Here is a 14,165-nt window from a genome sequence, read left to right on the forward strand (position 1 = left end):
TAGCAAGGATATTGCCTTTTCTTTCTCTTATTTAGGATAGTGTCCAGTATCCAAAGAGCTTAGGGGGCTTAATCTAATCACTTAATCTCTTTTTCACTTCCCTCAATACCTGAGCATTGTAGATGTAAAGGACATCACCAGGATGTGACAACTTTTTATGATAACTTTATATGCACATGGTTTGTGTCAGGTTGTTTGTTTAATTGAAAATTATGAAGTAAATTATGAAACAAAGATGGAGACCTCCAAAATGTATGAACTTTAATATCTAGAAAAAATTAAACAAAATTTAAAAATTTTCAAGAGACAGAGTAATTTTATTTGGTTACTATAGCAGGCTCAATATCTAAATAATGGTAATGTCAATTATAGCTCATATATAACCCCAGTTTATATAATTTTACCAATCAATTATATGTAGTTTTAAGAAAGTATATCCACAAAGTGGTCATTTGTATATCAGGACCTTATTATTATTAGAAAACTGCCATGATACTTTTATTGGTTTCTTTGTTTTCTTTTCTCATTAATTGAAATATAAACTCAAGTTCACAATGAAATAAATAGCCTTTTAATATCAGATAGTGTTTCTGATATTCCTAATTAGAAAATGCAGAATGAAAAATTATTATTATTATTGACAACTGATCATCTATTTATTTAAATAGTCCCATCTCTGTTTTTTTAAGTTAATTTTTGTTGGAGTTTAGTTGTTTTGCAATGTTGTGTTAGTTTCTGCTGTAAAGCAAAGTGAATCAGCTATACGTATACATATATCCCCTCTTTTTTGGATTTCCTTCCTATTTACATCACCACAGAGCACTGCATAGAGTTTCCTGTGCAATACAGTGGGTTCTCATTAGTTATCAATTTTATACATAGTAGTGTATATATGTCAATCCCATTCTCCCAGTTCATCCCACCTCCCTTTCCCCCCCTGGTAGCCATACATCCATTCTCTACGTCTGTGTCTATTTCTGCTTTGCAAATAAGTTCATATGTATCGTTTTTCTAGATTCTGCATATAAGTGATATTATACAATGTTTGTTTTTCTCTTTCTGACTTACTTCAATCTGTATGACAGTCTCCAGGTCTGTTCATGTCTCTGCAAATTGCACAAGTTCGTTCCTTTTTATGGCTGAGTAATATTCCATTGTATATACGTACCACATCTTCTTTATCCATTCTTCTGTTGGTGGACATCAGGTATTAGGTAGAAAAAATAGTTCCTTAGCTTTTCCTTATGGAAAATTTAGAGCTTTTATTTGCATCATGTAAAGACTGACTCTTTTTTGTTCAACCCCTGAAAATAATTACATGGGAGTAGGCTAGCAGTAAAAACTGCGTATTACAAATTCACGTTTTTGAAGGCCCTCCTATCAGTTCTGAAGCTTAGCAACGTTTATTCTGAATGAGTTTGCTTTTCCTGAGAATTGTCAAGGACTTACTTTGTTTAATGAAGGTCACTGAAATGCATTGGTATATGTTTGTCTACTTTTTGGGAGTAGGAAGTTAATAAGAGATAAAATGTGTAATTTAGACTACTCATTAAGATAACTTTTTCAACTCTTTCTGGCACTGACAAGATTTAACTAAATTTAAGTACATTACATTTTATTCTTAGAAGAGTGATTGCCTCCATTTTTTTTCTTTATTTCTATATAGTTTCCTATGGTGGTTGCACAAATTTGGTGTCTTTAAACAACAGAAATTTTTTCTGTCACAGTTTTGGAAGCCAGAAGTTAAAAATCAGTATCACTGGGCTGAAATCAAGGTGTCGGCGGAAACATACTCCCTCTGGGGAGAATCTGTTCCTTTCTACTTCCAGCTTCTGGTGGCTGCTGACATTCCTTGGCTAGTGTCTGCATCACTCCAGTCTTTGCCTCTTTGGTTACATTGCTTTTTTCTCTCCTGTCTATGTGTAAAATATCCCTCTGCCTCCTTCTTATAAGGATATATGCGATTGCCCTCCTGGAAAATCTGAACAATCTTTCCATTTTAAGATCTTTAATTACATCTGCAAAGACCCATTTTTTGCTATATAAATTATCATTCACAGATTCTAGAGTAGGATATGAACATATGAAATGAGAGGCCATTTTTCAGCCTCTCAAAATGGTAAAGAGATTCTTTCTTAAGTAACCTTACTGAATCTTAAAATTGGCCCAAGCAAGGATAACAAACAAACAAAACTGAAAAAAAATATATACTCATATGTCCTATTTTTTTTTTTTTTTAATTTTTTAATTTTTTGGCTGTGCTGTGGCATGCGAGATCTTAGTTCCCCCTGCAGTGGAAACATGGAGTCCTAACCACTGGACCACCAAGGAATTCCCTATGTCCTATTTTTTAACAAAGGTTAGTCATAAAATTTTAGTTGAATTAAAATGAGATTTAAGAACTTCTTTTTAATTTATATTAAGGTATTTTAAAGTTTTAATAATTATATCTATGCATTAAAAATAATGTTTATGCTATGTTAATTGTAAATATTAAAAGCACATATTTATTTCTTCAGGATTCTGGTCATTGGTAGAACCATCAGATTCTCCTCTGGAATATCGCTTATTTTTCTACTTAATTACAAACTTGTGATTACTTTTTCTACTGCTCTTTTTTATTTTTGTCCCACTCACTTCTAAAAATTACTTAAAAGTATTATATGTTCTATACATATGTATTTCTCTTTCTCAATATACACACACGCATTTTTTTAGTCACATTTTAAACACACACAACAGGATACTGATATTTAACGTTGCATGTTGGTATGACTGTACCCATTGTTTTAAAAATATGTATATAATATCAGTTATATATTTTACATATTATATACTTATATACATATTATATATAATATCAATTATGTTAGATATTATTATATAAATTAGAGGTAATTTAAAAGAGGAAGAGATAACATTGCTTCATAAATTAGAAATCACTTTGATTGCTTATTTATTTTGACCTGTAGCCTACTAAATAGTTATCTTTATTAATATATTTTTTCCTTCATAGCATGTTGTTGTGATTCTGGTAGTATAATCTGGGCAAATCAAATTATATTTTTCAATATCTGTGCCTTTTCTCTTCGTCTTCTACACATTCAGTCTTGAAACCCAGAGTTACATGCAATACCATTTTCCAGAGTATCCTACCACTTCTAACCAGCTGAACACATCCACTCTTTTCATATAAAATTGTTGGCCACCTGAGGAGCATCTTATCTCAGTGATTTTTCGGTCCAAAGGAACAATAGTCTTTGACAAGAACCATTTCAAAAGATATTCCTAGATTGAATGAATGTACACACACAAACACAATTTTTTAGGTCTTCACTATTTTACCAAACTGTTTCTTATATTGTATATTTGAGTTTTAAATGTCATTTTCTAAATAAAATTTAACTTCATACAGTTCACTAAGTCAGTTTGACTTTTGCACAGGTAGAGGTTTATTTTATTCACTTCTTTATTTAATTTAATAATGTCTTTTGATGTTAACCTCCCATAAGTCAAAGAGATAATTTGGCTCATTAGAAAAGGAGGCTAATGACATTTTTACCATGTTATAAAATGTTATAATTATACAAATTATCAATTTGCCCTACAAAAGTTCATCATGATATTATTTTCATTAGTATATTTCTTTAAAGTGATTTTATATATATTTCTTATTGGAGTGATATGTGGTGATATTAATATACTTTTTATTATTTTTGGCCACACGACTTACGGGATCTGAGTTCCCTGACCAGGGATTGAACCTGAGCCTTCAGCAGTGAAAGCATGGAGTCCTAACCACTGGACCACCAGGGAATTCCCTAATACACTTTTTAAAGTTTTATTTTTAACACTGTGTCAATATATTTAAAGTGTATGTATATACACACATATATATGGAACTTGGTAGCACAGGTCCACAAAGGTACACAATTGTATAATTCATCTATTTGCAATCCTTATCAGAATACTTATTTTTTTCTGATTTATAGAAGCTCTACAAGTGAAATGAATTGATAACAATATAGAAAGATACAACTGGAAAATAAAAGCTATTAATAATTTCTCTATCCATAGGCAACCATTTGTATATATTTACATTAGGAAGATGCAATACATTCTTTTTTATAACTTGAAAGAATTTTCTTGCAACCTGCAATATAATTCAGTGGTATAATTTTTAATAAGCATACACTATTCAGTCATTCAATTTTTGCTAATAAAAGTAACACTAAGATTAATAGATAAGAATATAGTTCTTTGGGCACTTCTCTGATTATTTCTACAGGGCAAACATCTATAATTAGAATTGCTGAGTCATTGAGAATAACTTTTTTTTGAATTTTTGATCATATTGCCAAATTGCTATTTAGAATGTTCATACTATTCTATACTCATACTAGTAGTGTATGAGACTTTCAGTTTGCTAGTACCAAGTGAACTCTTCTATCCATCAGCTATTAGACTCACTATCATTGAAAGATCAATCAAGCTAGCGCTTTCTTTTCAATTTGCTATATAGCATGTTCTATTTTGAGGTTGTAAATTAAATGATATAAAATTTTATCTAAAAAATCTTTTGTCTGAATCTGAACTCAAGAGAGCACAAATTCAGTAAGTACACTCATCTCTCCCCTTTCTCCCCCTTAAAACATTTCAGGAGCAAAATTTAGTCCAGAAGGTTATATATTTTTACTCATTGGAAGGTCTCTCAAGTTTGGGTTATTTAGATTTACCATAATACTCTTAGTTGTTATCACAGCAACTTAGGAACAGTAAATCAAAGGCAAGGTGAGGCGGGTACTGTTGGCAAGTGTGTTTATTAGTAAAATCTAAACTGCTATAGCAAAAATGCATCCAAAATTCAGGAGCCTAAAGAATAGAGAAGTGAATTTACCGTTTATGTAATGATTACAGTGAAGTGTTCTAGATGTGGTGGGAAGCTTTGTTTTACATATCATTCAAGGATCCAGGCTCTGATTTTATTGCTAAGAAAAAAGGAAGGAATTAGATAATTAAAAGTTTCCACCCCAAGAAGCAAAATTAATAAAAATGATGAACAAAAATGTCTAATATAAAACACTAATAGAAATGAAGAAATAGAACTTTTGGTAACAAAAATATTGAAGTCATTCAAAATGAGTAAGTCATCCATTGTCAGGTATAGGATTTGATTTCGCCGTACCTTCAAGCTCGTAAGTTAACCTGTTACTGTTTCGTGGATTCTGGCAGAAAACACAGGACTCCTGAGTCAGAGATAAATGGCTTTATTACTCATGGCACAGGATGTGCATCATACTTGCATTAGTTCCCCTTGTTTTCTAAGTCTTATAGGGGTGACGCTATAGGGTCTAGATGGATGCTATGCACACAGCTAGTTTGCCTCATAGGTGAGGAGTATTTGCCTTAGGGAATCATTTCTTTCATAGCAAGCAGTAAGGAAACCTGTCCATTGTCTTCAAGGGAGACATTATCTCATTCCTCAGGGTTGCTTGCTACAAACACAACTCTGAGAAATGGCCTCTGTCATCAATAGGACCTTATATTCTTGGTGTACCCAGCAAAACATGTAGGAGTGAGAAAGACCCATAGGAGGACTGTTCCTTCCAACTTCCATCACTCAGTACCCTCTGAAGACATTCATGTGTACAGCAAGATGAATAAGTTAATGTTCCAAAGAATGTGGAAATTATATTCAGCATAAGGAAATTCTTCATGTTCTTTGCTTAAAGTTTCAAATATTCTCTCTGCCAGCAGACACCTTGAAAAATACTTATTGGTTCATGATCATCCTTTGGAGAGGTTGTAGAGCCATTTTCAAAAAAGAGAAAAGATAGATGGATGGATTAGGCAGGGTGCTATCCATTGAAAACTGATTTCTGGTATTTTATTTCCCCATAACCTGTCCTGGGTTGATGAGTGAGTAAAAAGCCTTTTCTCAAATATATCACTGTGTGTATTATACTAGAAATTTATGTGACTTAAGGGACATATTTTGGGGGATAAAATACTCCGGGACTGGGTTGATCCTATTCATTCATGTTTTGTGTAACTATTTGAATAATAGAAACACTTAGCTGTGATAGGCTTTAATAAGTGGGAGGCATAACTGAGGAGATAGAATTGAGCTCATGTAAGTTAAATGTTCCTTTTCACCACTCACCTGCCCCCTCCACCTTAAATCATGATTTATTCTTTTTCTGTATCTGAAGGAAGTGCCATTAAAGCCTGTTAAGAAAAAGGAAGTGAGTATCAGAAGCTCTGCTTAGCTTTTGGTTCTGCCAGTTGGTGACTTTGGGACTTCTGGCTACTCACTTAATATTTGGGTTATAAAGATTCTCTGGAATCAAGTGAGATATGACTATGAAAGCCCTTTCTAAACTATAAAACATTCTACAAATATTTAATGACCAAGAATTATGCATACTTGAGCTTTTCTCTATTAAAGGAGACCAAAGAATATGTTCTTTCTCAATGCTGAGAGCATATTGATCATTCAGCATTCAGATCAGCTACTGATCTGAACATTTTTTGTCACACTCTACCTACTCTTAGAAGGTTTAATTAATTAAAAAAAAAAAACTTAAAAAAGCTATATTTTAGTCACTTGGAAGCTCTGTTCACTATTTAACCATGCTGATAAATTCAAAGCCCTCTATTCAGTACTAAGTCTAAACTGGTGGATTCTGTAAAAGTTGCCTTTGCATTTTTATTGTTATTTTTTATACTGATAGCAATAGTGATACTATTGGCAAGTATAGGAATAAATGGTTAAAAAGGAAAATGTTTGGTTTCATACGGTAAAGCATACTTGGAATAAGGTGTAGAAGAAATTGAGAAGAGGAAAATGTTTGTAGGGTAGTGTGTGTGTTTGTGTGTATAATACAATTATTAGTCAAAACCCATGTTATCATTAATTGCTATGAAAAGGAAAAGGAAGAGATGGTGATGTACCTCATCACTTTTTTTTAAATGTAGTAGGATCAGCTCCTTCTGTTGATTGATTTATTGACAGTAGCTTCCGATAATATTCATGCCTTTTTCCTATCTACTGTATGCTTACTTTAATTAACTACTATAATGGTTGGTTGACAATGATGAAAATTGCCAGAGAATCATAAAATATTCAAGCTGGAAATGACTTTAGGGATCATATACCATGGCAGATGAGGAGAGCAAGGTCCATAGAATTTAAACATGCTTAAGGTCACACATCTGGAAGGCAGTTTCGGTTCTTAAGATCATTCCTCCTTTTCTTACTTGTCACAGTGCTCATAGAGTATCATGCGTTATCTTAGAATTTTGAAAGTATTTTAAGGCAATAATAACTTGTTCTCTTTTTAGGTTGTTATTAGGAGTAAAAGTGGAGAGATCTTGTATCGTATTTCACCGTGGGCGAAGTATGTGACCCGTGACGGTGATAATGTGAATTATGATTGGATACACTGGGATCCAGAACACCCATATAAAGTGAGAACAACAACTCTTTAAATAAATGCATGCTCCAATATTTCTAGGAAAATTAATTTTTACTTTTATAACTTTTATTGTAATGTTCAACTTCTCTCTTCACCACCGGTTTAATATTTTACATCATAGTGTACTCGTTTGCTCTCTCTCTCTCTATATATATGTATATATCAGAGTCCATCATCTGTAGCCAATCAAATATAAAAGTGAGTTTTTGTTTTATCGTGTGTTTCTGAAGTTGTGGGCGGGGGAAGAACACTAAATCTCTATGTACTGAACTGTAAGGGATACTGATTTTTAAAAATCTTAACTACAATTTCTGATTAATCAAAGACTCTCCAGTGGTGTAATATTTCTCACTGTCATGGGCTTGAAGCAGGATCAGTGTCCTTAGGAACAACGAATAGTCAAGACGTCTCATGAATGTATTAATTAGGGTAATTTTTAAGGCTGTCTTATTGATAAGAGTTTATAGGTATCTTGGAGCTCACTTTTCTGTCCTTTAAGTTATCGAAGCTTGTTGATAAATGCTTTGCATTTAATAATTATGTATGCATTTCACAGTTCTTATGTTTTCTCTAAGGCTTAGGCTCAAAATACATCTTCACTCAGTGATAAGGCATAAGCTATCGCATGACTACTCTTTTCAAATAGGTTTATTACCATGATCCTAAAAAGGATTTTTTTTTCAAAAGAAAGTTTAATGGAGGTAGCCAGTGCCTTTTATATGTGAAAGTAGTTTCAAAGTGTTTGACTGAGTTAATTCATCATTTCATTTAACATGCTTAATCTGTTAGTGTCATACCTGCATTTTTGGTTTAATTCTATATGTAATTTTAATATTCTGTAGTTTAAGCATTCCAAACCAAAGAAGCCAAGAGGTCTACGAATTTATGAATCTCATGTGGGAATTTCTTCCTATGAAGGAAAAATAGCTTCTTATAAACATTTTACATGCAATATACTACCAAGAATCAAAGACCTTGGTAAGTAATAACTGTGATTTTTATTCAGATAAAATTTTAATGAGTCTGTTCCCTTATTAGAGAAGCTAATTACAAGTGTCTCTTTTTTTGTGTTAAGAGATTAAATATGTAATAGAAGTGCATGTTATTTTAGGCTTCTCAAATTGCCCTGTAATAGTGATAGCATAGAAAAGAGAAATGGAATAAGATAGAACATAAGAATTCAAGATATTATTCCAATTTCAATTTTAATTTTAATGTGAATTGATGGCTTCCAAAATTATAGATAAATACGTAAGCATAATTACTTTTCTGCAGGAGAGAATTTTTATCAATTTAAGTGGTCATTGATTATAGCCTGTTCATTTTAGTCTGTTAGGGAAAAAAATCTTACATTTGTAAGGTGACTAGAACTCATTTTGTTTCAGAGTCATTGTATATATAGCTCCTGTCTGGATGACTTATTAGACAGATATTTGTGGTGCATCTTTCTGTGTGAGTCACATTGGTCTAGGTGTTTGTATATTGGACTCTAATCACACAAACCCTGTCTTCATGGGAACAAGCAGGAGAGTGAATAGTGTACTGCTGAATTATTGATTCAGAATGCTTTAGATCTGTTATTTTCTTTTTATAGGTAATGCTTTTTATCATTTCTCAGCATATTAGCACCTGCTCCAGTGGCTAGGCAGGAAGATAAACTACATTTAATTAGTCTGCTTCTGGTAGGCAGTCCACATTTTGGCTAGAGGAAAAGTTTCTCATGGTTGAAATTTTTAGTTATATAGGGATCTTGATTACCTGAGATGGTGAGGTCAGGTTCCAGAAACCAAAATTAATTAAATGTTTGGAGAATTTAATGTAAATTATATTTAATAAATATTATATTAAGGTTGTTATACTTGAGATGGTCTCTCATTTCATACTGTAGTAAATTGTTTATGACCTGGATCTTGCAGAAGTTTCAGCAGAACAAGGATTTTCTTATTTATCTTTGTGCTTGAATTACCTAGCCCAGTACTCTGACCATAAATGAGTTTAGGAATGGTTAATGACATAAAATGAATAATAAAAGCTATAAATTGTTACTTGGTCAGAAGAATAATATTGATTACATAATAGAGAAATAAACTACAAACTCTGTATTTTGTGACTAAGTATTATACTTGATTTATATTATTGAGCAGTAGTTTATATACGTGTTTCTACCAGGCCTGATAGAGTTAATTTGTTTCTTTTTTTAACAATAAAGCCAACAGTAATAATTTTTCAACAGATTCTGAATCATGGAGTTTATGTTATCCTTTAAACTTACGAATCCTCAGTTCTGAACGTGAATTCGTAATTGTTCCAATATTAATTATGTACTAAAATATGTGCACAAGAAGTTATATTGACATGAATTTAGACTTTGAGAACAGAATAGGAATATTTTCTCTGCATGTTGCAGAAGGCAATTAAATCATATTTGAAAATTTTACCATATTTTACTTTGAAGAAAATGATTTTTTTAGTTTTTTAAAAGACCAAAGTTTCTTCTACTCTGATTATTTGCTTACATTAAAAACACATTAATAAATATATTTGTGTTAAGGATTTTTAAAAATACATACCTATCTTTTTTGAGTCAGTTCATTTGAGTCAATTCATTTAGTGTTAAAGCAAAACATTTTCAGATAGAGAAAGGAAGGATGTATGTGGGTGTACGTGTGTGTGTGTGTGTGTGTGTGCGCGCACGCACATGTGTGCCCATGGATGACTGTGGAGTAATTTTATAGGTCCTAGAAACAGTGGAAAATGGAAGCATTAATGCTGGCTTTATAAAAGCTACCTTGTAGAAAAATGGATTCAGTGGTATGGTGTATCTTATGCTAGAAAAAAGAGAAATATAAAGAAAAAGGTGAAATAAAAAGTACATGGCCTGCAATCCGTTACTTTTATTTGGCTTTCACAATCTTCGATATGAATATTACAAGTGCAACTGAAGTTTAGCATATGCAGATTGCCATCTTTAATATTCTAAAGCCAAATTAAGAGTATATTTGCATATCATTTATTACTTGTTAAAATGAAGACATTTCAAATAGCTAGACTATAACCCTCAAGAACTAACTGTCTGATTTTGTGTTAGAAGGTCAGACAAGCAAAGATGTTAAAGTAGTAGAACTTTTCAAAATGACCAAATCTTCTAGGTTATATGTAAAATTTAATGCCTTTTGAACAGGGTGCTGTGTTTATATATTGTTTTCATTACTTTTTTAAAATGTGGCTTTTAGTCTCTATTTGACCTTTGCTCATACAGGATACAATTGCATTCAGTTGATGGCGATCATGGAACATGCTTACTATGCCAGTTTTGGTTACCAAATCACAAGCTTCTTTGCAGCTTCAAGGTAAAATGAAAAAATTATATCCATTCTTGTTTGAACAAAACATTTAAAAAATGAAATGAATTTCTATATTTTGTGTGATGTCTTATAACCTATTTTAGGGTTAACAGAGCTAATAGAAGCTGAGCATCTTCTTTTATTAAGATCATAGACTCTTTTCTCATCAAGCCTTAGAGACTGGCCTGATTTAACATTGCTTTTCACAAATGATTTCTGGTACAGAATATCCAGTTAGCCTGCTGAAATTGTCATATGTTCGGAGGCCTAAGCTTCAGTCAGAAAATCCTGACTTATGGAAACCATTATTGCTAGAGCTCATATCCTTTTCTGGAAAGAGATTGACTTATATAGGAAGGTAACTGAGGAGGCCCTTGGTGGGATATATACTACCCACGGAAGGACTGTCCTTCTTCCCAGAGTGAAATCCAAGGAATATTGCTGTCTGGGCAGAAAGACATCAAGGGGTCCTATGCAGAGAGGTACTGACCCGAATAACCACAAGTTGAACAAGTCCAACATTGTCTCTGCCACATGGAGCTTACAGTGTGGTGGCATACAGACATAAATCCAATAATCGTACATATTATTATTTCCACGTGTAATAAAAGCTAAGAAGAAGATGGCAGATTTCTCCGATAGCATAGAATCAGGGGTCTAATCAGTTTAGATTAGATCTGAACTGATGTTACAACTGAGATCTAAAACATGATTAAGAGATAAACAGTTTTCAAATCTAAAAAAAAAAAAAAGAGTTACCTGGGGGGAGGAGTGAAGTGGGAGTAGGTAGATAGCATTCCAGACATACAGAAAAGATACTGGTCCCTTCACCTGTTTCTCTTCATAGGACTTCTCCTTGAACGAGTTATCTGTCCTTGTTGTCTCTAATTCCTCCACTCCTCTTATTTGTTGAACGCATTCCAAGTACGCGCTCCACCACTTTGCTGAAACTGCTCCTGTCTAGGATACTGTTGCCCTCTGCATTGTTAAGTCAATCATCAGTTTCTCTTTAACACACACCCACGTGCATGTGAGCTGCCCATCGTTCCTGCTTGGGTGGTGACAGGACCCGCTGGTACTTGAGGCATTCCAGTCTGGGAATAATTAAGTACAGGAGAAATGGCCTCAATTAAGGCACCAAGGATATTCAAAGAAGTATTCTAAGAGCCCTCACAATCCCAACCATGCATGCTTAAAGGGATGGCCAGGTATGTGGACAGGAATGACCATACCCCTCAAACTAGCTAGGCTTGGTGATGGAAATCAGAAGCTCTGCGTATAGAGAAGCGGAATTTTACTATCTACCTACTCAAAATGTGAATTTTCATTGTGCTATAAATCTACAATTAACAGCCAGATTTATTTTTTTTATTGAATGCTTTTAAAAATGCCTAATAACAAATATTAAGCAACTTTGACTTGTATCTAAGTATTATATCATACTACATTTGTACATTTGAAGTATCTAGTACTGTGCTGGTAAAACATTTGAGTCTCAGTAAATGATTGGCTGTTTGGTTTTAAATATGATGTGATCATGTTTTTGCTGTCTCCTTTACCTTAAGCCGTTATGGTACTCCTGAAGAGCTGAAAGAACTGGTTGACACAGCTCACTCAATGGGTATTACAGTCTTCTTAGATATGGTACATAGCCATGCCTCCAAAAATTCAGAAGATGGATTGAATATGTTTGATGGGACAGAGTCCTGTTACTTTCATTACGGACCTAAAGGGAATCATAATCTTTGGGATAGTCGATTGTTTGCCTACTCCAGGTACGTACATAGAATATGGAAATGTCTTACTTGTTTAAAAATAATTCAAGGAATTTTACTAAATTCATTGTATGTATACTCTCTCACTGGTATTTAATTTCTTAATTTTTAAAAAAATTTTATGAGAAATGTTTAACATACTAATAGAATTTACCTTGTTTTGATTAGCACGTGTATTCGTGGTAAGTTGCACTAAATTTCGGTTTTACAAATCATATGCTACTTAACATATATTGGTTATATTGCCCCTTAAAAGGTTAATGTGAATAATTTTTTAATATCTAGAAAGTACTTTATCAGTTTGAATTAAACATAGCAAATCGCCTTTTAATAGAAGAATACACATTGTTTTAAGTAGGCCATTTTTAAAAATCATACTATATGTTTTGCTATCTTAATATTACCATGTTTTTGATTGCAGCTAAACTATAATAACAACTAACATTTATTAGTATGTAATATGTCAGGTATGGTGCCAAGGATTTAGATATATTAGCTACATATTTTATTTATTCTGCACAACAATTCTACTTACATGTGGTAAGTACTATTGTTATGACCATCTCACAGATAATAAACTAAGGCTTAGTGCTAAAACAATTCCTTAAGATTAAATACATCTCTGACTTGCCATCTAATTAGAAGGGTGTTTTAGGTGATTAAATCTAAATTCCAAAACATGGCAAAAATTTTGTAAAATAAAAAATACTATCAACTTGTATCCATTTTTTATCATAAGTGAAAATATAATAAAAATATGATTTCAGGTGTATTAAAAGTAGCAGCGTGTCAAGTAATAGATAACTAATTTTTATAATATTTCTGAAAGAGTTTAATGAATTTTCTGTTGGATGTTGTACCATAAATAAATACGCACATATCTGGAAAACAAACAGTGTAGAAAAATGCTTCAGCAAGGACTTTGATAAAATGAAGAATTCTAATGTTTCAGCATAAATTAGATGACTTTTTATATGGAGGAAGTTGTTTTGCTTCACTCTTTTCTTATTATCATGCATTATTTTATATTTCATAGCTGTATAGGAATCACTCGTGCCAGATGAAGCAGCATAATATATGAGAAAAGACACAAGAGTTAGAAGCAGGTGGCAGGGTTCCAGGCCTAGTTTCACTCTGGTACAAATCGATTAATCATTCTGGTTCTCAGGTTTTCATTATAAGAGGAGGCAGAGTTTTGGGATTAATACAATTCCCTCTGTAAAGGTATTTTGTATTTGTGTCACCTTTTGAATATTGCTTTTTATACTGTAGATTTATAACGAGTAAAAAGGACTGAACCTGTGCTAATTCTACGATATGATTCTTAACAATTTCATTATTGAGTAAATCTTATCAAAGTAGCTTGTGGACGAGAAATACAATTAATTGAACTTTCTGGTTCATATTTGGATGAATAATGTTGACTCTATCCTGTAGAACTGTGCCTTATGAAAGAAATACACTAAATTGTTAAATTTTTATGTTTTGAAACTATTCTGCTGTGGAACTGTGTCTTGAAAAGAAATACATTAAGTAGGTGGATTTTTATGTTATAAAATGATTATTTA

At 32.6% G+C, this 14,165-nt stretch overlaps 1 protein-coding gene across 1 annotated transcript in view; it reads left to right on the plus strand.

Annotated features, from left to right (window-relative positions):
- Positions 1 to 14,165, plus strand: part of GBE1 (1,4-alpha-glucan branching enzyme 1) — a 291,409-nt gene that overhangs the window by 141,827 nt on the left and 135,417 nt on the right. Inside the window, exons 4-7 of the mRNA XM_068546910.1 lie at positions 7,345 to 7,470; positions 8,321 to 8,456; positions 10,738 to 10,828; positions 12,388 to 12,597. Of these exons, the coding sequence (XP_068403011.1) occupies positions 7,345 to 7,470; positions 8,321 to 8,456; positions 10,738 to 10,828; positions 12,388 to 12,597 (563 nt within the window). The remainder of the gene's footprint in view (positions 1 to 7,344; positions 7,471 to 8,320; positions 8,457 to 10,737; positions 10,829 to 12,387; positions 12,598 to 14,165) is intronic.

This window comes from Eschrichtius robustus, chromosome 6 (genome assembly GCF_028021215.1).
Source record: "Eschrichtius robustus isolate mEscRob2 chromosome 6, mEscRob2.pri, whole genome shotgun sequence".
In the NCBI taxonomy this organism is placed as follows: Eukaryota; Metazoa; Chordata; class Mammalia; order Artiodactyla; family Eschrichtiidae; genus Eschrichtius; species Eschrichtius robustus.